We start from the raw sequence: 24,292 nt of genomic DNA, 5'->3' as shown, positions 1-24,292 counted from the left end.
TTGCCTCGATTAAAGTGTGGAGACAGCAAATCAAATCATGTCAGTGTAATTGAACAATTGAAAAAGAAAAACGGCTGATAAATGCTTTGCAATGTCACACTTCATTCCAGCCCACAAAGGAATAATATGCATTTGATATTGACCACTTTAAGAGCACATTAAAATCATACTGCTAGAAGAAACATCCACCTTTTTCTTAAACACAGAAATTACAAGCCTATGGGTGAGACTTACGGTTCATTAGCTGCTAGGGAAATAAGAAGAATAACCGCACAGTAAACGGTAAAACAGTTTACACTACAAACCAGTGTGCTCATAATTAAGATATTTCATTAAAATAACATAGTAAGACACACCAATTTCCAAGCTGTTTTGTACAGTTCAAAATAGCTGGGGATATGGAATCCCGTTTCCGCCACTGAATAAAAAATAAAAACTTATCACAATTCAGACTTTTTTTCTTGCGACTGCGAGTTTACACTTTATTTTTCTCAGAATTTTGAGATACAAAGTTGAAATTGTGAGGAAAAAGTCAGAATTGCGAGTTTATATCTCGCAATTCTGAATTTATTTCTCGCAATTGTGAGTTTATATTCCACAATTCTGACTTCATATCTAGCAGTTCTGACTTTGTAACACGCAACTCTGCTTTTATATCTCACAGTTCTGAGAAAAAAAAGTCAGAACAGTGAGTTTATGTGATGCAGTTGTAAGAAAAAAAGTCAGAATTGCTAAATGTAAACTCGCAATTGCGAAAAAAAAAATCTGAATTGTGAGATAAGTCGCAATTACCTTTTTTATTTTTTATTCAGAAGTCTAGTTCTGAGGTGTGGGATATAAACTCACAACTGCAAGAAAAGGAATTCAGAATTGCGAGATATAAACTTTTTTTTTGCAACTTTGCATCTCACAATTCTGAGTTTGTATCTTGCAATTGAATGAATGAATGAATGATGCATTTGTATAGCGCTTTCATGTGTATTTCCGTACACCCAAAGCGCTTTACAATCATATGGGGGATCTCTCCTCAACCACCACCAGTGTGCAGCATCCACTTGGATGATGCGTCGGCAGCCACAGTACAACGGCGCCAGTGCGCTCACCACACACCAGCTACAGGTGGAGAGGAGAGAGTGATATCAGAATATCAATTCTGATCTTTTTTCTCAGAATTGCATCATATAAACTCGTAATTCTGACTTTTTTTCTCAGAACTGTGAGATAAGTGCACAATTGAGTTATAAATTCAGAATTCTTGCGATTTCGACTTTGTATCTCGCAATTCTGACTTTTTTTCTCGCAATTACGAGTTTTATCTTGCAATTCTGACTTTTTTTTTCTTACAATACAAACTCACAATTGCGAGTTATAAAGTCCAGTTCTGAGGAGGAAAAAAAGACTGTTATGTTCACAGAGTTTATATCTCACAATTGCTAGTTTATATCCTACAATTCTGACTTCATTTTTTTTCTTCTTTTCAAAAAAAAGGTAATTGTGACTTATCTCACAATTCTGACTTTTTTTTCCTTGCAATTCTGAGTTTACATCTTGCAATTCTGACTTTTTTCTCAGAACTGTGAGATAAAAATGCACAATTGAGTAATAAATTCAGAATTCTTGCAATTTCAACTTTGTATCTCGCGATTTTTTTCCTTGCAACTTTTTTTCTCAAAATTGCATCTTATAAACTCGTAATTCTGACTTTTTTTCTCAGAACTGTGAGATATAAATGCACAATTGAGTTATATAGAGTCACAATTTCGACTTTGTATCTCGCAATTCTGACTTTTTCTCTCGCAATTACGAGTTTTATCTTGCAATTCTGACTTTTTTTGTGAGATACAAACTCACAATTGCGAGTTATAAAGTCCAGTTCTGAGGAGGAAAAAAAGACTGATATGTTCACAGAGTTTATATCTCACAATTCTATTGCTCTCAATTGCTAGTTTATTTCCTACAATTCTGACTTCATTTTTTTTCTTCTTTTCAAAAAAAAAGGTAATTGTGACTTATCTCACAATTCTGACTTTTTTTCCTTGCAATTCTGACTTTTTTCTCAGAATTGCATCATATAAACTCAGAATTCTGACTTTTTTCTCAGAACTGTGAGAAAAAAATGCACAATTGAGTTATAAATTCAGAATTCTTGCAATTCTGACTTTTTTTCCTTGCAATTACGAGTTTTATCTTGCAATTCTGACTTTTTTTTCTCAAAATTGCATCTTATAAACTCGTAATTCTGACTTTTTTTCTCAGAACTGTGAGATATAAATGCACAATTGAGTTATATAGAGTCACAATTTCGACTTTGTATCTTGCAATTCTGACTTTTTTTCTCGCAATTACGAGTTTTATCTTGCAATTCTGACTTTTTTTGTGAGATAAAAACTCGCAATTGCGAGTTATAAAGTCCAGTTCTAAGGAGGAAAAAAAGACTGATATGTTCACAGAGTTTATATCTCACAATTCTATTGCTTGCAATTGCTAGTTTATATCCTACAATTCTGACTTCATTTTATTTTCTTCTTTTCAAAAAAAAAGGTAATTGTGACTTATCTCACAATTCTGACTTTTTTTTCCCTTGCAATTCTGAGTTTACATCTTGCAATTCTGACTTTTTTCTCAGAATTGCATCATATAAACTCGGAATTCTGACTTTTTTTCTCAGAACTGTGAGATATAAATGCACAATTGAGTTATAAATTCAGAATTCTTGCAATTTCAACATTGTATTAGGGATGTTAACCGATGACCGTTTGACCGGTGGTTGACCGTATCAACGTTAACCGGTCAAAGTTGTCGGTAGTCGGTTAAAAAAAAAAGTGCCGGTGCGTCTTTTACGCATTCTGAAGGTGCCTGTTTTATCCATTGGTTTTATCATGTTGCAGTTTATTAGGCAACATTCCGCATAAGATGGGCTTAGATTTGGAAATACATTACATCTACATTTTAGTGGTAACCGATAAGGTGATGATGATCATCATCTTTCTTTATTATGGTTAGCATAGTCTCGCGTAGCCAGACCTTCAGACTGACGTTCCGTGGGCGTGACGTCTAAGGCTGAGACAATGGTTAGCACTACCTCAACTAAAGCGGCGTCTCTTCGGAGCTGTCATTTTCTTAAATGAGCCGTGGCAATGTTTCAAATGAGCTTCTAACTAGGGCTGGGCCGATAAACGATATCATATCGAATCGCGATAAAATTTATGTTAATAACGATGATAGGCTCTAGACATTTTTTGCTCGATATGGATTAATCTAAGAGCCAATCACACAGTAGAAATATGCGACAACAGCCAATCAGCGTACAGCGTGCGTGTGCACGTCAAAGTACAAAGTTCATTTCCTACCGCACTTTGCGAAGCAAACTTAATACCAGGATGACAAAAAAAAGAGAGAGGAAGCAGCGACGAAAGTGAAACTAACTTCGAGTTAGTATCCAAAGATGTTGAAATTGTCGACAAAAAAGGTAGCACGAATTCCGTTATATAAGTGGTTTGGCTACCTGAAAAGTGACTCTTAGCTCAGCTGAGAGTTTGGCGCGATTGTTAAAACTGAAACCGAAAGCAAAAAACGCACGCGCATTCAAAAGCAATTTTAATCCCCCCAATGCACGCAAATAGGGGTTATGCCCAACAGGCTTCCGTTTTCTGCTAAACAGGTCTCGTTGCTTCCGGTTCACGCGTTTTGCATATCCCTCTTTAAATATGAACATGATTTACTCAAGATTCATTCAAAGTAGACACTAAAAATGATCATAACCAATGTCCATCACATATGTGGATTGATATATAAAAGTTTTAAATTTTTATTCTTTTCACTAACATTTATATATAAATATCGAATGAAACGTCCACAATAAACAGCTGGCTTGTTTAACTGATTACCTTAAAAGTCCGTCGATATCGCCATTATTTATTACGGCTATTAACACGTTCTCCGACAAGCGGAAGCAATGAGACCTGTTTTCCGGGGTTGGTCAGGTGACGTTCGACATATAGCCTATTAGGCTACATGACATATCTAGGCTGTTATTGGTATGTAGGCTATGATAGGTTGTGTATGTCTATAGCTCTGTATCATGCTTGAAATATCCGTCTCTATTTGCACTTTGAATATTTAGAGAGTAGCCTGCTTAGAATTTTGCTGAATTGTCTGCACTTAATACGATTAAGAAAGAACCGTGTCGTAATTTTTTGTTATTTATACTGTAGATTGTTTCAAAATGCAGTGGTTGCCTCTAATTTAAATAGCTCAACCTATAATAGAGAAAATAAACAATTGTGTTAATAATAATAATAAATAAATAAATAATTGTGTTACAAATTATGTTTTTACAATAATTTTATGTTTACATTTTGTACATTTACTCTCATTTACCATACTCTGTCACAACTTTTATTTTTTAAATTTATTTTAGTAAGTTGTTTTAATTTTTAAGGCCAAATCTGTAATCTGTTTTTGTTAATAAACTATACTTTAAATGTAATTTAATGAACCCTTTCATTTTTGTGGCTTTAGTCATTGTTGGGATACCATTTTAAAGCTGGCAGCATCAACAGCTTATATCGAAATATATATCGTTATCGTTCAATATGGGAAAAAAATTATCGAGATTACATTTTTGCCATATCGCCCAGCCCTACTTCTAACCAAAACAAACGTCTTTATTTTCAAAGCGATCACCTTGTACCCAAACCATTTGAAACTAAGGAGCCATTTGTCCTACGATTACATACAACAAGCTCTTCGGCGCCGCGTTTGCGGGACTCATGTTTCGCGCTGTAGTGGATTTAAAAAAAGTGACGTGAGTGGCAGTGTGTGTGTTTGTGTGTGTGTGTGTGTGTGTGTGTGTGTGTGTGTGTGTGCGGGAGGCAGAGCGGCAGAGAGATGCGACAGAGTTGCGAAATTGCAGGCGCGGCTCGAAATGGCTGTTATTTCAAATAGCGTACCATATTAAACTAATCGGTTAACCGGTTTCAACCGGCTAATGAGGCTCGGTGGTCGGTCAAGAAATTTTTTAGTTTTCGCCATCCCTACATTGTATCTCGCAATTCTGACTTTTTTTCCTTGCAATTACGAGTTTTATCTTGCAATTCTGACTTTTTTCTCAAAATTGCATCTTATAAACTCGTAATTCTGACTTTTTTTTATCAGATCTGTGAGATATAAATGCACAATTGAGTTATAAATTCAGAATTCTTGCAATTTCAACTTTGTATCTCGCAATTCTGACTTTTTTTTCCTTGCAATTACGAGTTTTATCTTGCAATTCTGACTTTTTTCTCAAAATTGCATCTTTTAAACTCGTAATTCTGACTTTTTTTTCTCAGAACTGTGAGATATAAATGCACAATTGAGTTATATAGAGTCACAATTTCGACTTTGTATCTCGCAATTCTGACTTTTTTTCTCGCAATTACGAGTTTTATCTTGCAATTCTGACTTTTTTTTCTCCGAATTGTGAGATACAAACTTGCAATTGCGAGTTATAAAGTCCAGTTCTGAGGAGGAAAAAAAGGCTGATATGTTCACAGAGTTTATATCTCACAATTCTGACTTAATTGCTTGCAATTGTTAGTTTATATTATACAATTCTGACTTCATTTCTCAGAATTGCGAGTTTGTATCTCGGAATTCTGACTTTATAACTTGCAAGTTTATATCATGCAATTCTTACTTTATAACTCTCAATTGCGACTTTACTTCTCAGAATTTCGAGTTTATATCTTGCAATTCTGACTTTATAAGTCACAATTTTAGTTTATAACAAGTCGCAATAACCTTTTTTAATTACTCAGTGGCAAAAACGGGCTTCCATGAGGGTGAGACAAGACCTTAAGCAAGACCCATATAATTTACAAAATGGCCGCACTCATTCTTACGTATAGTCAATTATATTCGCTTCAATAAAATACGAAATAAATGTAACTGTTTGCAATATTGTGGACTGTAAACACAGGGGTGAAAGATCATAATGATTTATGATTATGGGCACTGCTTCGATTCATGAAATAAATGATTTGGATGCACATGTTTGAGCACTATTAGATAAACCCTGTCATTTTAATAAATAATCAATTCCAGTTTTAATTAGTTTCTCTCGTTTCCTCCTGCCCTCCATCTCGATCCCGCCATATATCGATTAACTTCAACAAATCACACAAACGCTTCCAGCATGATCAATGGACATACCAACACACAAGAGCGAAAGGGTGTCCAGCACAGAACTGTGCAAAAAAAAAAAAAAGCGTTTTTCCGTCTCAAGTTCATCTCAAACAAACTTTCCAAGTCTCGTAAAGGAAGCATGAATCCCAAAGCACACTAATCAAGATCTCTTTCAGAACAACACATAGAAAGCAATATAACAAGCGCATCACGTACACTGCAACATATATCATGAAGTGCTTTTCGTTTTCCACTGAATTTCTTACCAGGATCTGATGCCAAAGCATTGAGTTTTGCGTTTCTCTCCATTTCCAAGTCTTTCAACCACACAGGAGCCACAGCGCCACCAATTGAAAATGTAAAAAACTGCACACACACAAATAGTGAGACATTAATGAGCACAATTCACAAAGCCAGAAGTATAAATATCAAATATGCATGTCATGTATGATTTATTAATTCAGAGCTGTGAGAAAACATACCAAATGTGTTCCTGTTCACAAATGCATACGTGCTTTGAACGTAAACACAAAGAGATCAAAGGCTGAAAAAAGAAATAAAACATTGTCAAATACTAAAAAAGTAAGATCTTAAGACAGTAAATTCGATTTTTTTGTTTTAAAGCTTTTTAATGGACACCTCAGAGCTGAGCTTTTCCAGCGGCGTTTGATGGGAAATTGCTTCTGAGGTTCCAATTATATTTCAAATTATGTTCAAATTAGGAATAATGAAAAATCCCTGCAGTTTAAAGAAGAGCAGGAGGATGAAATGACACTCAGAAAACTGTAAATGAAGAAACGCAGCAGGACGGCGGCTCAATAACCATGTGCTTATCCACATGAAATTTAATTTACATGAACTGGTCTGTTTTAATCTATTTTTAAACAACTTTATTATTATGCTGCAGATGTGTTCATCTTGACTTGCTTGATCAGCTTCATGTATAAAAAAAAAAAAATTTAAGTAATGAGTTTTTAAGCATCAGAAGAGAATTAAAATTATCGTTTTTCTGGCCTGTTTGCTTGCACACATCTCATTGTGCTTCGTCTCGAAAACAGAACACTGTGTTTTGTCCAGTCACTAATTATAAGAGCCGTTTGGGGGAAGTGTTTTTTGTGGCTCATGTGAGAGATGGTTTATGGATAATAACAAACTTTTATGAGAGAGATGAAAAAACAAAGCAACCATTAGGGAGAACTGTAAGTCAGTGAAGAATTTGAAGCTTTCAGCTAAGCTAAATATATCCATATTATCACAGGAGAAGAGCAATCGCATAACTTTTAAAGCTTAGGAGAACAATCAAGTAGTCTGTAGGTTGAACATTTTATGCTTCATAGACATTTTTAGTCCATTAGACTTTTCACACATTACGTTCTGAGATTCGGGTCATTTGCGGTAAAATGTCAAATGAAGAATAGCTTTAAAATGTTATTAGAATTAACTTAATTGAATCTTATCGACAAAGAATGTCAGCAGCATAAAATCAGTCTGATATATTTTTATACGTCATATCATTATGGATTCTGTGCAATTAATGTCTGTACATTCTGCAATGATTTGGAGTTATAAATGTTTAAATGATGGGTTTGTTTCTTACAAACAGGCAGCTTTTCACTTCACAAGATGTTAATTAATGGACTGGAGTTGTGTGGAATACTTGTGATGTTTTTATCAGCTGTTTGGATTCTCATTCTGACGGCACCCATTCACTACATTGGTGAGCAAGTGATGTAATGCAAAATTTCTCCAAATCTGTTCCCATGAACAAACAACTCATCTACATCTTGGATGGGCTGAGGGAGAGTAAAAGCTAATTTAATTTTTTCCTTTACTGACTGCTTATTACTAATTCTAATTCATTTCTAATATGTATAATACATAAAGAATACCCCTATTTTCTCTGGTAACGTGATATAAACAATGTATGTGATGTAAAAAAAAAAAAAAAAAGCGTTTATTTTAAAATTAAAAATTTATTTGAAAACATTGAACATGTTCTTAAGAATCTTCCTTATTTTCAAAGAATACATTTTTAATGTTTTTTTTAAAAGAAGTCTGTTCTGACCAAGCCTGCATTTATTTGATCTAAAGTACAGCAAAAATCTAAACATTTAGAAATATTCTTACTATTTAAAATAACTGCTTTCTATTTGAATATATTTTAACATGTAATTTATTCCTGTGATTTCAAAGCTGAATTTTTAGCATCATTACTCCAGTCACATGATCCTTCAGAAATAATTCTAATATTCCAATTTGCTGCTCAAAAAACTATTATTATTACTATATTGAAAACAGCTAAGTAGAAATTTTTCCGGTTTCTTTGATGAATAGATAGTTCAGAAGAACGGCATTTGAAACAAAAATAGAAAGCTTTTGTAACATTATAAATGTCTTTATCATCACTTGTGATAAATTTAAAGCATCCTTGATAAATAAAAGTATTCATTTGTATAATTTATTTGCCTAAAAATGGTATAGTGAATAGTATAGTGTGTGTTACAAAAGCATTTTATTTCAGATAAATGCTAATCTTTGGATCTTTCTATCTATAAAAGAATCCTGAAAAAAGCTACTCAACTCTTTTAAATATTAATAATAATAAAAACAGCAAATCAGCATTTTAGAATGACTTCTGAAGGATCATGTGACGCTGAAGACTGGAGTAATGATACTGTAAATTTAGCTTTGATTACAAGAATAAATTACATTTTAAAATGTATTCAAATGGTAAGCAGTTATATTAAATAGTGGAAATATTTCACAATATTACTGCTTTTGCTGTATTTTGGATCAAATAAATACAGGCTTGGTAAGCAGAAGATACTCCTTTAAATGTAAAAAAAATCTGATATATTTTTAAATGCATTACAGATTCATACCAGCCAAAATTAATTTAAAAAAATTGTAAAAAATAAAATAAATTACTTTTTTTTTTAAAAAGGAACACCAATGTGCATATATAGATAAAGTAAACATAAATGTTAAAAATAAATCTAACTATAATTTACTTTACAATCAAAGTGCATTTTTGGTATAAAACATCAATAGTTGCATCGGAAGTGGAGTCATTATGAGTCATCAGTAACTCACTTTGTAAGTGTGTTTTGACAGCACAAGAGTGTTTTTTTATAATTTATGATTATTTTCCCTGAGTTCTACAGTGCCTATATTTTTAGTAAATTATTAGTTGGTGACAGCCAGCTGTGGCAGCCTTTCTTAGTCTTGAGTTCTGAAAGTTATAGTATGTTTCCACAAAACAATGAACACTTTCATCTCCAAAGATTAAGAAAAAAATCTCTATAAATATATAATAACCCTATTTTCCAAACTGAGGCATCAGCAATGTTTCTGTATGTGTGTGAAATGATCTGCACTGGCTTTAAAACAGCAGTCAGAAACATCCGACCAGAGAAGAGAGAGATGGACTCGGGAGGTCAGATGTCAGTCCTTCAGTACTTGTTCTAAAGCTGAGAGAAGGTTCCTCAGTCCGTACATGTAGCTCTCATCCAGACAGTTGCTGGGAAATACATGAGCGAAATCGATCATCTTCACCTCCACTGCCTCCTCCTGTCCAAACTGCTTTTTATCCCCCATTCCAATTTCCTTGTCTTCCTCTTCTACACTTCCTCCACGCTTTCCGTTGGCATTCCTCTCATGCTGAACGTTGTGGCAGTATGGATGACTGTGTGTTAAACTGCTCTGAAAGCTCAAAGTCTCGTGGGGGTTGTTAGAGTTGCTCTGTGGCTCCCCCTGCTGATGTTCTGTTCCTGAATCAGCTGGCTTGTGTCTGGATCCATTGATTGTGTGAGGAGAGCCTTCAAACACCAGCAGCAGAGAGCTGGCATAGAAATGCAGCTGAGTCTGGCTTTCAAACCAGTGGAGAATGCTTCGGATTTTAGAGATGATCAGAGAAACTGCATGTCTCCGTAATTCTCGACCATTGTGGAAGAATCTAGTCAGGCCTAAGGAGATAAAAAATTCACAGATTAATTTTGTGACTTCATGATCAATGTGAACCACTATATTTAGCATCGCTATAAACACAGATCACATTATTACCAATAACAATTTAAAAATTATTTTGGTTACATTGAATATCACTCTATATAGCCTAATACAATCAGATACAACAATAATTTCTCAAATATTTATTACAATATATACTGATAAATTTAACATTCTCTTCAGCGGTAGCCCTATGAGATGACTGAATGGTTTCAACTGATTTCCTATTGAACTGTCACCCACTGAATTGCTGTGGTCAAACTATTTAAAATATAGTGAATTAAGCTACAAACTCAATAATAATGCACAAGGTTTCCATCTAACACGCATTTTGAGGTGCAGCTCGGCATTTTAAGCAAGCGTTTTCTCTAGTTAGCACTAAACCGGATACCTCAACTGAATATTTTCAGGTGATTTGTGTCGGATGTTATTTTTGGAATGGAAATATGGAATTGCATTTGTAAATATTATACTTTTTTTTGCTTATTTCAGTTAATGTCATAAAACTACCAAGCTAAGCCAGTAGTTGTACGGATAGTGTAATGTAAACATGGCTGGAGATGCGAAAAACAGAGGAACAGGCAAACCGATTCAATTAAGTGAGTCATTTACGCTGGAACCGCCCAGACTGATTCAAACTCATGGCTTCAATCATTCAGTTAAAAAAAAAAAGATCAAAAGAGCCATTCATGTTTGAATCATTTCCAAACTTCACTTATGACTTTTAAAAACATGCATGATGGGTGAAACAGAGCTTTTCAAAACTCTGAATCAGTTAAACCACTGTGTCGCAAAATGATTTCGAAGTGGTTTTCGTGTTTCGCAAATCATTTGATTCAGACCGGGACTTCAAAGCGCGTATCATCACTTGATTTAGATTGAGACTTTGGATTGCTTATCACAAATAATTTGATTTAGATCGGAACTTCTAAGCGGGGTCGCTATTCTTTCGGTTCATATCAGAACATAGTCAGATCGGGAAATGATACGAGCTCTGAAGTCCCGATCCTACTATGAAATGTTTTAATACTTTTTGACTACGCAAAATCATTTGATTCAGATCAGGACTTCTTTGTGTATCGCTAAATACTTGATTTAGATCAGGTCTTCGGAGCGGGTTTGTGAATCTTTTGATTCAGATCGGAACTCTGGAGAGGGTTAACGAATCATTTCCGAAATAAATGATTCGCAATTCGGCCTCCGAAATCCAGAACTGAAATTATGGCTCACGAATCATTTAATTCAGATTGAAACTTTGATTCATATTCATATTGAATCATTTGATTCAAGTCGGGACTTCGGTGTGAATTTGCGAATCATTTGATTCAATTTGGAATTTTGGAGCGTGGTTCGTGATTCTTTTTTTGAGTACAGCTTTTTATAACGAAATTATAAAATCTGGTTTTCATTTTCATTTTTAGAATTAAATTGATTTATTTAAAATTGGCAGAAAATGCCTTCCATACATACAATAATTTTTTTCTTAACTGTGAGGTATACAGTAGTCAACATTTGAAGTGGATCAAAACCTATCATCAAAGTTGTCCTAAAACCAAAATAATACCCTTTCTTGTCTTATGACAACTATTTTGATCCACTTCAAATGTTGACTGCTGTATATAGTAATAATAACAATGAAGTTGGAGTCGCACCATTTTTAATGGTGTCCTTTCTGAGACTGCGCCCATATAACTGGTCATGAGCAATGTAACTGTCCGAGTCGATCTGGTACACCTGAGGTGAGAAGATGAGAAAGAAGATCAGAAAAGATGTTTCAATCTGTTTCAAATTAACAGGCCTGTCTTGCTGTGCAAAAACGAGCATTGGCTAAAGTGGCCTATGAGGCCTTAAAATTTTGTATACAAAGGCATCTCTCTAGGTTTAAAACAGCACTGGAGAGACTGTCATGCAGACTTAAACCTGTGATGAGCCTCACTGAATGGATCCTTCCATACTACAAAACAAATGAAACAAACTGAAATAACATGGAAAGCAAGAGTAACAGAGAGAGGGGAAAGGAAGGTGAGGGTGACAGCAGCTGGCAAATATTTCCCAGCCTTGAGACACTGAAACCAATTACGTGCAAAGAAACAAGAACACACAGAAAGCAGAGAGGGAGGATGATTTACTGAGAAGCTGGAGGAAGGAAACACTGAACAGAAGAAAAGAGATGGAGGCTTCACACTTAGTGAAACTCACAAGGCTGCAAATCCTGTCACTAATAAAGTGAAATGTAGCATAATTTCAACAATTTACAGATCTGGCCATTTAAAATGCGCGCGGGAAGTAAAGTGGTCTCGCGTGACGCCGGTGTATTCCAAAGGAACACGGAAAATACAATGACATAGGAAAGACATGATCAGTAGGGGGCAGTCATGTAACGCACTGGACTGGAGCAGGCTGAAAACATTGCTGCAAACTAAAAGGTACGGTAACCTGGAGGGGACACCTTCGGTTCACTTATGTTTGTCGTGGCCACACAAATGAATTCGTAGGAACGTCATATTACTTTTTGTCATTGCCACGAGATATTAATTCCTGGGAATGTCATATTATGTCGTGGCCACAAGATTATTTTGTCGAGGTAACGACAATCTATATGTTTAATGCATAAACAAACCTGCGTAACCATAACCCAGGATTATCAGAGATAGGTTTATTAATATTTTTTTATTTTGAGTTAAGAAATGTTTTTATTAATTGTTATAGAAATTAATGCAATATTAAGTTATATATTAACAATAGGCAATGCTGTATATGCGAATGTCTGTGCGCGATGTAGACAGCATTCAAAAGTTTATCAAGAATTTATTACATGTAAGTACTTCAAATTACATAGCCCTGCAAGAAACATTTTATGCATCCTTAAGTCTTTTCCATTAATTGATCCTTTTTTTCTGTAATAAATGTATTATTCGTTTATATTCAGTATGTCCCCCTTAATTTCGATATCTTAACATTCCGAATCTAAATGATAAATGCTGACATGCCATGAAAGCTTTGATTATACTATATGGCATATATTCATTTTTAGTCTAATTATAACCTATATAGTGTTTCATTGTCGAGTGAATCATTCACGTTCCATTTGTAAATCGTTTATGGTCACACACGGGCATTAATACAATCATAAAGTCAAAACTTTATTGGCATAATTGTAGTTCACAATATTTGCTAAATATATGCCAAATAGCATATATAAAGTTATTTAGGTTAAGCGATTCACAATAAAGAAAAAAGTAGATAGCTCTAAATCGCTTATTATTTATTCTTATAGGTTATTATTATTTCAATACCTGGTTAGGGCTATTTATTTTTAACGCCTGACAATTATGCCAATTACGTTTTGACTTTTTGATATTTATCCCCGTGTGTGACGATACATGATGTTTTCATTTACAAATGAAACTACGTGAATGATTCATTTCTCAGTAAAACAGTTTAATATTTATGTAGTCTAGTCTGTTAATTAGACTAAACAAAATAAAATATGTTCAATTCATATTTTATATGTTCAATTCTTTAGTTAAGAGAAGGAATGTAGGCCTATTTTACTGTGTGACGATAAATTATTTCCAAATGAAACTACGTGAATGATTCACTCTTCAGTTATTTGTCTATTAGTTAGACTAAATAAAATACAATATATGTTAAATTTAAGCTTTAAACTGCATTCCAGTAAAAACCCCAGTCATAGCACCTTTATAGTATCATTTACATTCAGAATGTTATGTAACGAGATCAAAATGAAGGAAAAAATAACGAATACAAACGAATAATACAAATATAATGGGAAAAAAAGAAGGTCAGTCAATGGACAAGATTGTGGGATGCATGGAATGTTTCTTGCAGGGCTATTTAATTTGAAGTAGGCCAATGTAATACATGTAAACACTTGTGAAAGCTGTCTACATTGCGCACAGACAGCATAAGCATATACAGCATCGCCTGTATAATTATTTAATATTGTATTAATTTCTATAACAATTAATATAGGCAAACAATTTCTTAACTCAAAACGAAATATCTCAAATAATTCTGGGTTACTAATGTCACGCAGGTTGGTTTATTCATTAAACTCGTGGCCACGAGAAATGCATGTTGAGCAAAAATACATTTCACGAAAATAATATAAAGATTACAAAACAAAGAAAACAAATGGAATGAGGGATATGCTTTAAAGTTCACGTAAAAGCCAAATATTAAGCGGCATCCTTCATGTTTTCTTTAATCAGCAAATACTTAACATTTTTGAATTATATTCACCTTCTGTTTTTATGACAATAAATTTTGAATTTTGAATTCTTCTTTTTTTTTTTTTTTAGAAAAACGTCCGAACACCGGTCTCAAAAGTAGAAGTGAAAGTCTTGTTTCCACCAGCGCGGAATTTTTTTTATTCACCGTAATTGATGGATGTCTAAAACAAAAATAAGGAGAATCCTAAAACATATATATTTCTTAAAATAATAACATCTGAACTTCATACACAACAATACGGCAACGACTTTACAACAGGACACATTGTTTTATTTTAATTTTATTTTTTAGCTTGTACACCAATGGATTTCTGATGTCGGGATATTTCAGACTGCATCTCCACAGCTTAATCACTTTAGTATTAAACATACGGGTCAGGAGGCGGGTCGGGTACAATATTTATTTTTTTTATTCTGCGGTCCGAGTTGCGGGTGGGTTATTTGAAAACGGTCGGGTTCGGGTTGTTTATCCACTGACCCGCGTGTCAGGTTGGACACTAATGTTTTGAAAAAAGTGGAGCGTGTGAGGAAAGCTTTCCCCTTCTCCCTGGCATGCATTTGAATGCTGAATTCGAAATGCAACTGAATGCAGTCGGAATCCGCCCCCAGCACCCCCAAGTCTCCAAATGTTGATTACAACAAGGCAACAGACAGCATTCAACACCCCACCCCACCCCCACTCTGCCATTCATAAACATTTCGCTCTTTATACTGCATGCCGCTTAACTCTGATGCCTCATTAACGGCTACTTTTCAGAAAACTGAAAAAAAAAAAAAAATACACTTCCCTTTGGTTTCCCAGAACAGACTTAAGCCTAGTTCCAGGCTAAAATGATGTAAATCGGAGCTGTTTAAAGATAATAAAAAAAATAATAATAAAAAAAAACTTTTACTGATCGTTGGTCGGAGATTCAACCCGCAGTTCGTGACTGGAAGCTGTTAAGAGACAGACTTAATGAACTTCTCCGAAATAGAAGAACTACTTTTCCACTTAAAAGAAAAAGAAAAAAAGGTGGAAAAAAATTGCATAACTCACTGGAGCACTTTTCAGAATCAGAATCAGAATGAGCTTTATTGCCAGGTATGTTTGCACATACTAGGAATTTGTTTTTGTGACAGAGCTCCACAGTGCTACAGAATGACAGTGACAAGACGATACATATTATAAAAATAACAATATAGAGGTATACAAGACAGACAATGTGCAAAAATAGCAAAGACATTTGAATAGAAGTAAGTATGTGCTTTAAATAAATAACGGAAAAATGAATAAAGAATGTATAGTGTTGTATGTTGCACGATCAAGTGTTCATGAGATGGATTGCCTGAGGAAAGAAACTGTTTCGGTGTCTGGTCGATTTGATACTTAACAATTGTTGTATTCGTTGTCAGTCATATAGGCTAAGCTTTATTGTTTTGAAAAGTGAGCCTTCTGTTTATTTGTCTAAATTATTTTCTATATTAGGATATAATAGTATTTATGGACATTAGGCCAAATCTACATGGGTTTCTTCCCTTTCACTTCAATTAGTTTTTAAGAAAAAAGAAAAAAAAAACTGCATGGGCAGTGCGTCATAATAATGTACGGCATCAAAATGTAAGAACAAATCTAAAGACAATAATAATAATAATAATAATAATAATAATAATAATAATAATTATAACAATAATAATAATAATAAAATTAATTATTAACACTCCTAAAAGTACAGTATAGTGCTCAGATACACTTACGGTAGGTGACCTAACCCTAGTTGATACTTTGTTTCAACTTTTCAATTATTTCATTAATTAACTAATAAACAAATGCCTTTCCGATGTGATATAAGTGAAAAGGGAGACGATTTCGAAAATGATTTCACCAAAAGGCGGATGCGAACTCGGATCTCCCGCGTCAAAAACGATATGTTACTCGTATTATCACTTACGCCACTGAAAATGTTGCAGTATAGCCGTCTTTTGTAATATTTGTAAATATGGAGTATGTGCATTGTGTAAAAACATTAAATAAAAGGCACCAGACTACAGAAAATGGCATATACTAAAGAATTTATTTTTCTGGGGGAGGACCCACCCACATTTATTTTGCTTCCGACGCCCATGCTTGATGATGAAGTATAGTCTACAGGATATAACAATGAAGTGCTTTTCCAGTCCCGATTCCACAAGGTTTTATGCCGCATCCACCCGCTCCCGCTATATTAACTATATTATTCGCCCGCTGCCCGCTTAGAATAAATTTCTAAGCACCAAAATTGCAAAAACAAATCAAAATAATAATAGTAATAATACTAATAAATAAATTAATTAATTTTTAACTCTATAAAAACTGTAGTTTATATTTATCCTCTCCATTTCTATTCCTCTCTACTCAAATTAATTGTCAGTGTATTAATTGTCAGTGTTCAAGAGTAAGGGATTGCTCAAAACTATGCTATTTTACTTATTTCTGTTATTTGTGTACAATCACAACGAAAAAACAGATGTGTATGCTATTTGTAAAAAAAAAAAAATGTAAACAAGATGCTGGTTCAAGGGCGCGTCACAGAAATTGCCTACAATTCTGCATATAGGCTTGCTACTTATTAATTTTATTTTATTTCGTTTTGTTAAATTATTATTCATTAAGAAATTTATATTTCGCATATGGGCATTTTGCTTGTGTACAATTAACCCCTCAAAACGAATTTAACTGTTATTAATGTGTCACAGCCACGTTTCAATTTAAATGTAATTTAACACAATCTTGTCGTTAATAATAACTAAACGCGTCAGTTGTCGTTTGGAAAAAAAAAAACAGAAATTAACATTTATATTTTCAATGCATTCTAATAAAAGTTCAACAGGAAAAAAATAAAAGAAAATAATAATAAAACTGCTCCTGCTTATGAATAAATTTTTGCTTGATGATGAAGTATCTAAATAGTCTATAGGATATAACAAAGTGCTTTTCCAGTCCCGCTTCCACGAGGTTTTATTCCGCATCCACCCGCTCCGCGCTATATTAACTATATTATTCGCCCGCGGCCCGCTTAGAATAAATTTCTAAGCACCAAAATCGCAAAAATACTGTAGTTTATATTTATCCTTCCCATTTCTATCTGTCTCTACTCAAATTAATTGTCAGTGTATCTAAAATTGTGTATCTTAGAAAAAGAAAAAGACGAACTACCTCTTAAACATGCATATCTTAATTTGATGTTGCTTTAAAACGCTGAAATATATAGCCTATAATGTATTTTATTCTGAAGGTGAAAGTTGTCGAGTTATTTAACTGCCCGCGGCGCCGTCAGGATCACTTGATTTTTTTCCCCTTAATAAAGTGGATACAGCTTACAATACTCGTTCAAGAGTACGGCATTGCTTAAAACTATGATATTTTACATATTTCTGTTATTTGTGTACAATCACAATAAAAAAAAAACAAAAAAAAACGCGTAGGCTATTTGTAAAAAAAAAAAAAAATGGAAACAAGATGCTGGTTTAAGGGCGCATCACAGAAATTGCCTAAAATTCTGCATATAGGCTTGCTACTTATAAATTTGTTAAATTATTATTCATTCAGAAAAGAAAAACATATATTTCTTATGTGGGCCTATTTTATTTATTATTATATATAGGTTTATTGGGTTTTTCTCTGTGCATAAGCTCTGCGCGTGAGGTTCTGATGTTTATGCTGCTTCTTGCTTGTGTATAATTAATCCCTGAAAACGAATTTAGCGGTTTACGTCAGTTGTCGGTTGGAGAAATAAAATAACCGAAATTAACATTTCTGTTTCCGATGCAGTCTAATAAATGTTCGTCAGGAAAACAAAGAAAGAAAACAAAATAACAATACAACTGCACCTGCTTATGAATAGGCTATCTTTTTGCTATTGGTTTGAACCATAATTTCAGGAAAGAGGAATCATTGAACTGTTGTACTGGTATTTGTGACCAACGCCCCCTAGAGCTGGCCATGGTGTTTGGCTACAGAATGTTGTTCCTTGCGCCACCTGGTGGATATTATATGAAGTGCAACAACGTTGTAAAAAAATCTAAAAAAGCCGCTGCGGCAGGACGCGTGCCCACGCGTGCCGAATTGCAGGCTGCCGCGTGAAAATAGACGCATTTTTAATGGCCAGATCTGTAATTGTCTTATAAGTCAGGGATCTTTCCTGGGTCAATTTGTCTGTATTTACTGTAAGAGAAACACTGCACAGTTAGTCAGAACATGTTTCACTCAATGATTAATTGAAGCTGTGGAGAGAATGATTTCATGGTGGGCGGAGCTACCTGTTGTGACATCACTGTGACATCGTCTTTTCAGATGTAATTTATCATGGTTAGTTTCTAGATTAACAGGGAACAGATGTTAAAGCTTGTGCCACTGACTGGCTTTTAAACACATTGTGATTGCCCAGGTCGGGAGTTTTCAGGGCCCTCTAATATGATATAAATGCCCCTTTACAAAAATATAAATGCAGAATTATATATTTATATTATCAGTACAACAACCTATGGAAGCTTGATTTGGCCACTGAATAATAAAAAAAGGTAACAAAAAAAGATGATGTCATAATTCTGACTTTTTTTCTCAAATTTAAGATATAAACTCACATTTGTGAGAAAAAAAGCCTGAATTGTGAGATACAAACTCGCAATTGCAAACCAAAGTCAAAATTGTGAGAAAAATGTCAGAACTGTAAGATATAAACTTGCATTTGCGAGGATAATTGTGAGATACAGAGGTGTGAAAAATTGTTGGCCCCCTTCTTGATTTTTTTTTTTTTTTTTGCATATTTGTCACATATTTGTTTCAGATCATCAAACAAATTTAAATATTAATCAAAGATAACACAAGTAAACACAACATGCATTTTATAAATAGTTTTTTATGAAGGGAAAACAAAATCCAAACCCACATGGCCCTGTGTGAAAAAGGACCTGCCTGACAAAGTGAAGTAGACCAAAATATCCTCAAAAGCTACACATCATGTTGAGATCCAAAGAAATTCAGGAACAAATGAGAAAGAAATGAGATCTATCAGTCTGGAAAAGGTTATAAAGCCATTTCTAAAGCTTTGGGACTCCAGCGAACCACAATGAGAGCCATTATCCACATATGGCAAAAACACGGAACAGTGGTGAACCTTCCCAGGAGTGGCCGGACAACCAAAATTACCCCAAGAGCACAGCGACAACTCACCCAAGAAGTCACAAAAGACCCCACAACAACATCTAAAGAACTGAAGGCCTCTCCTGGCCTCAGTTAAGGTCAGTGTTCATGACTCCACCATAAGAAAGAGACTGGGCAAAAATGGCCTGCATGGCAGAGTTCCAAGACGAAAACCACTGGTGAGCAAAAAGAACATAAAGGCTCGTCTCAGTTTTGCCAGAACACATCTTGATGATCTCCAAGACTTTTGGGAAAATACTCTGTGGACTGACGAGACAAAAGTTGAACTTTTTGGAAGGTGTGTGTCCCATTACATCTGGCATAAAAGTAACACAGCATTTCAGAAAAAGAACATCATACCAACAGTAAAATATGGTGGTGGTTGTGTGATGGTCTGGGGCTGTTTTGCTGCTTCTGGACCTGGAAAACTTGCTGTGATAAATGTAACCATGAATTCTGCTGTCTACCAAAAAATCCTGAAGGACAATGTCCGGCCATCTGTTCATGACCTTAAGCTGAAGCGAACTTGGGTTCTGTAGCAGGACAATGATCCAAAACACACCAGCAAATTCACCTCTGAATGGCTGAAGAAAAACACTTTGAAGACTTTGGGGTGGCCTAGTCAAAGTCCTGACCTGAATCCTATTGAGATGCTGTGGCATGACTTTAAAAAGGCAGTTCATGCTCGAAAACCCTCCAATGTGGCTGAATATCAACAATTCTGCCAAGATGAGTGGGCCAAAATTCCTGCACAGCGCTGTAACAGACTCATTGCAAGTTATCGCAAATGCTTGATTGCAGTTGTTGCTGCTAAGGGTGGCCCAACCAGTTATTAAGTTTAGGGGAAAACACTTTTTCACACAGGGCCATGTGGGTTTGGATTTTGTTTTCCCATCATAATAAAAAAACTTCATTCAAAAACTGCACGTTGTGTTTACTTGTGTTATCTTTGATTAATATTTAAATTTGTTTGATGATCTGAAACATTAAAGTGTGAAAAACATGCAAAAAATAAAAAATCAGAAAGGGGGCCAACACTTTTTCACACCACTGTATAAACTCACATTTGTGAGAAAAAAGTCAGAATTGCGAAATACAAATTCACATTTGTGAGAAAAAAAGTCTGAAGTGTGAGATACAAACTCGCGATTGTGAGAAAAAGTCAGAACAGCAAGATATAACTTGCATTTGTGAGAGAAAAATTGGAATTACGAGTTACAAACTCGAAATTGTGAGAAAAAAGTCAGAATTACAAGATATGAACTTGCATTTGGGAGAAAAAGGTCAGAATTGCGAGATACAAACTCGCGGTTGTAAGAAAGTCGAAACTGCAAAATATAAACTTGCATTTGCGAGAAAAAAGTCAGAATTGAGAGAAAAAAAATCAGAATTGGGAGATACAAACTCGAAATTGTAAGAAAAAAGTCAGAGTTGCAAGATATAAACTCACATTTGCGAGAAAAAAGTCAGAATTGCGAGATACAAACTCGCGATTGTGAGAAAAAGTCAGAACTGCAAGATATAACTTGCATTTGTGAGAGAAAAATCTGAATTACGAGATACAAACTCAGCAATTGCGAGATATAAACTTGCATTTGCGAGAGAGGTCAGAATTGTGAGAAAAAAAGTCAGAATTACGACATACAACATGCAATTGTGAGAAAAAAGTGTGACTTGCAAGATAGAAACTCGCATTTGCAAGAAAAAAGACAGAATTGTGAGAAAAAAGTCAGAATTGCAAGATAGAAACTTGCAATTGTGAGAAAAAAAGTAAGAAATGCAAGATACAAATTGGCATTTGCAAAAAAAAAAAAGTCAGAATTATGAGAAAAAAGTCAGAATTGAGACAAACTCGCAATTGCAAGAGAAAAGTCAGAATTGCGAGAAAAAAATCTGAATTGCGGGATGCAAACTCGAAATTGCGAGAAAGTCAGAGTTTAGAGAAAAAAGTCAGAATTGTGAGAAAAAAAATCAGAATTGCGAGTTTTAGTAATTATGATTTTTTTTATTAGTTTTCGTTTTTTTAAGTTTTGAATTTTTAAGTACTTTACCTTTACTTCAAAATCTCATTTAGTTGTCAAGCAATTTCTTCCTTTTCTACATTTTTCAAATGTAAGTTTTTAATCTGATGTTTATGTTATTTCACTTTAGCTTTATATCAGTTCTCTGGGTTAAAAGCATTATACCAGATACTTCCACATGAAAAAAAACCCTTAAAGTCAGTCACTAGTAACAATCCAGCGAATGAGCATAAAATGTCACTGTTTGTATCATGATAAATGCATCAAAACGGGACGATCTTTAGACTCAATGATTGAATTAATTTGATCTATCTCTTCTCATGTGACCTTCTTCACAGCCAGTGCACTACAGTGAGGTGTAGAAAGCAAATGCAGAGAAGTGTACGCACTGACCACTGGTTTCATCACAATCTTATCATCAAATGTCTTATCAGTATTCCTCAGAGGTAATTAACCGAGTGTCTGGATAAGCTCTGAATATTGATCAAGCCTTACAAGACAGCAGACGGGGATTGCTGTTGTGCAGCGCTGAAAGCGAACCTTTAGAGCCCTCACTCGGGTGATCTGAAGCTTAATATTGTGTTTATGAACCCTCACAGTTCGTAATAAGAAAATCAGATACCGAGAGGAGGATACAGAGATAAAAACAGCAGAAAAACAGGGGATCCTGCATAATGAGGATAAGGAAAGTTAATAAATCACACACACGTTGTCTCACCCTCATGCCCAGTAACAGGAACCCAATCTCTTCCATCAGAGGATACTTGCTAATCTGCTCTTCACGTTTTTCTGCTGACGCAAACGGGTCGTAACTTCTCCTCCCGATCTTCACATCCATGATGCAGGGCCGTAAGAACCTCCTCGTCACATCCTCCAGTTTCAGATACAGCTCTGAGAAGACACAGTTATGACTGTACTTTTACACGAGTGCTTTTGTGGACTTAAATGACAGAATTACAGAATTAACTTGCTTTGACTTGCAAACAACTGGTATTCTGGAAAGTACACTGTTGTTGGAAATTCTGTTGATTTGTCACAAATCTAATGTTATTTATAAGGCAATAATGTTATCTTAATTGCAAAAACCATGTGATGATCTTAAAACCACCATGAATGTGTTGAAAAGTACATACTAATGTTTAACACAGCCATCTTTTATTTATCTTTTGAAGTGTGTGAAACAGAAAAAAATATAGTCTCTTATGCGGACCAAGACTGCAAGACTGACCAAAAACAGTAATATTATTGCATTTTAATATTTAATATTATAAAAATGTATTATTAGGGGAGAGTGGGGGCAGTTGCAACGTGTGGCAGTTGCAACATTGCTTATTTCTTCAAGCAGGAATAAGTTACAGTGATGATATTCCTACTGCACATGCTTTATTGGCCCCTCATACTTCCTGGAAGAAATCAGTCACATGTGATCAGTCCTTCTACCCAAAATCATTTACTTGGTAAAAAAGTAATTTTTTTAAAGATGAGATTTTTGGTCATAGTGTCTGAGTTGTTTGTGTGACGCATTGTAAAAACATAACATTTTAATCTGTGCGTTCTTAGCTTCTAGTAGGCATAGCTAGCATTTGTCAGTGATATGTTGTCGAGCTAATATACCAATTTTTATCATGGCTATCACTGTAGGGACAGTTGCAACACACTGTTGAAACGTCCCAAAATGCTGTCCCTTACCACAATATTGATTTAAAAGCTTGCCATAAAATTACATAATTGTAATTTTATAATGATAATGCTAATGAACCCCTTTAATAGTTAGGTATCTCTACTTTTTTTTAAGTAAATAGGTAAAAAATCTACTTGTTACTTAACAATGTTTTTCATTTACTATTCTTTGTTTTTTTACAGCCAATTTACCTTATTAAAGACCCTGACTGTGCACAAATAAAATAAAGAAATTGCAAAATTATATTTAAGAATGATTTATTTACATTTTATTGAATGTTGCAACTGTCCCCTATTGTGGGGACGGTTGCAACATTTCACTTTGTCTATTTAAGTGTAAATTGTATGTATATTATCATATGTACACATGTTTTAGCAATATGGGTGAGTCACCCATATTGCTAAAACATGTGTACATATGATAATATACAGGGTGAGTAGCTGACAGATGTGGCTTTATTGTATTAAAGTTTCGGCTTTCTAATACAAACAGTCACTGAGAAAAAGGAAATGCAAAAAGTGTTGCAACTGCCCCCACTCTCCCCCTATGTATTATTTTATAATATATTTATATTTACATTTAATATATTGTTTAATATACTTATTTCAAAAGCAGGTCTCTTATGCTCACAAAAGACTACAATTACAATTTAATATTATAAAAAAATTATATTTTTATTACATTATTAATAACAATGTTTTTGCTAGAAAAAAAATTCTAGCAATATATTTTTATGTAGTCAAATATTATTAAAATGTTTATGCATTTAATAATATTTTTTTCTAGAAAAAACATTATAGCTGTAAATATACACATTTATTACACGGCTCTTTGGAATGCTTGATTCTGATTGGTCAGTTGAGACATTTGCAGGTTCGTTCTTTTCAAATAATCACCGCTCCAAAGTAATAACGCATAGCCGGTACTACTTGTATGTTTAAAATCCCTCCGTGCCAACAAAGATTACCGTTTGGCGCCATCTTGTGACAAACACTGGACA

General features: G+C 34.4%; 1 protein-coding gene across 1 annotated transcript; it reads right to left on the bottom strand.

Moving 5' to 3' along the window:
* Nucleotides 1-8,180: 8,180 nt before the first annotated feature.
* Nucleotides 8,181-22,493, bottom strand: LOC141326376 (inositol polyphosphate multikinase-like). The gene is made up of 3 exons (XM_073835125.1): nucleotides 22,330-22,493; nucleotides 11,829-11,910; nucleotides 8,181-10,133 (listed from the first exon to the last, which is right to left on the bottom strand). Exons 1-3 carry the CDS (start codon nucleotides 22,447-22,449, stop codon nucleotides 9,613-9,615), a joined length of 723 nt encoding a protein of 240 aa, XP_073691226.1. The 5' UTR covers nucleotides 22,450-22,493; the 3' UTR covers nucleotides 8,181-9,612.
* Between the last annotated feature and the right edge of the window lie 1,799 nt (nucleotides 22,494-24,292).

This window comes from Garra rufa, chromosome 2 (genome assembly GCF_049309525.1).
Source record: "Garra rufa chromosome 2, GarRuf1.0, whole genome shotgun sequence".
In the NCBI taxonomy this organism is placed as follows: domain Eukaryota; kingdom Metazoa; phylum Chordata; class Actinopteri; order Cypriniformes; family Cyprinidae; genus Garra; species Garra rufa.
This window is presented reverse-complemented; position numbering and strand designations above follow the sequence as displayed.

What these genes read in the sequence shown, in the direction of transcription:
- LOC141326376 (XM_073835125.1), bottom strand. Translation starts at nt 22,449, where the DNA reads ATGGATGTGAAGATCGGGAGGAGAAGTTACGACCCGTTTGCGTCAGCA. An exon ending in TCCTGTTACTGGGCATGAGG is followed by an intron (nt 11,911 to 22,329) that starts GTGAGACAACGT and finishes TTCTCACCTCAG; the next exon opens with GTGTACCAGATCGACTCGGA. An exon ending in AAAGGACACCATTAAAAATG is followed by an intron (nt 10,134 to 11,828) that starts GTGCGACTCCAA and finishes TTATCTCCTTAG; the next exon opens with GCCTGACTAGATTCTTCCAC.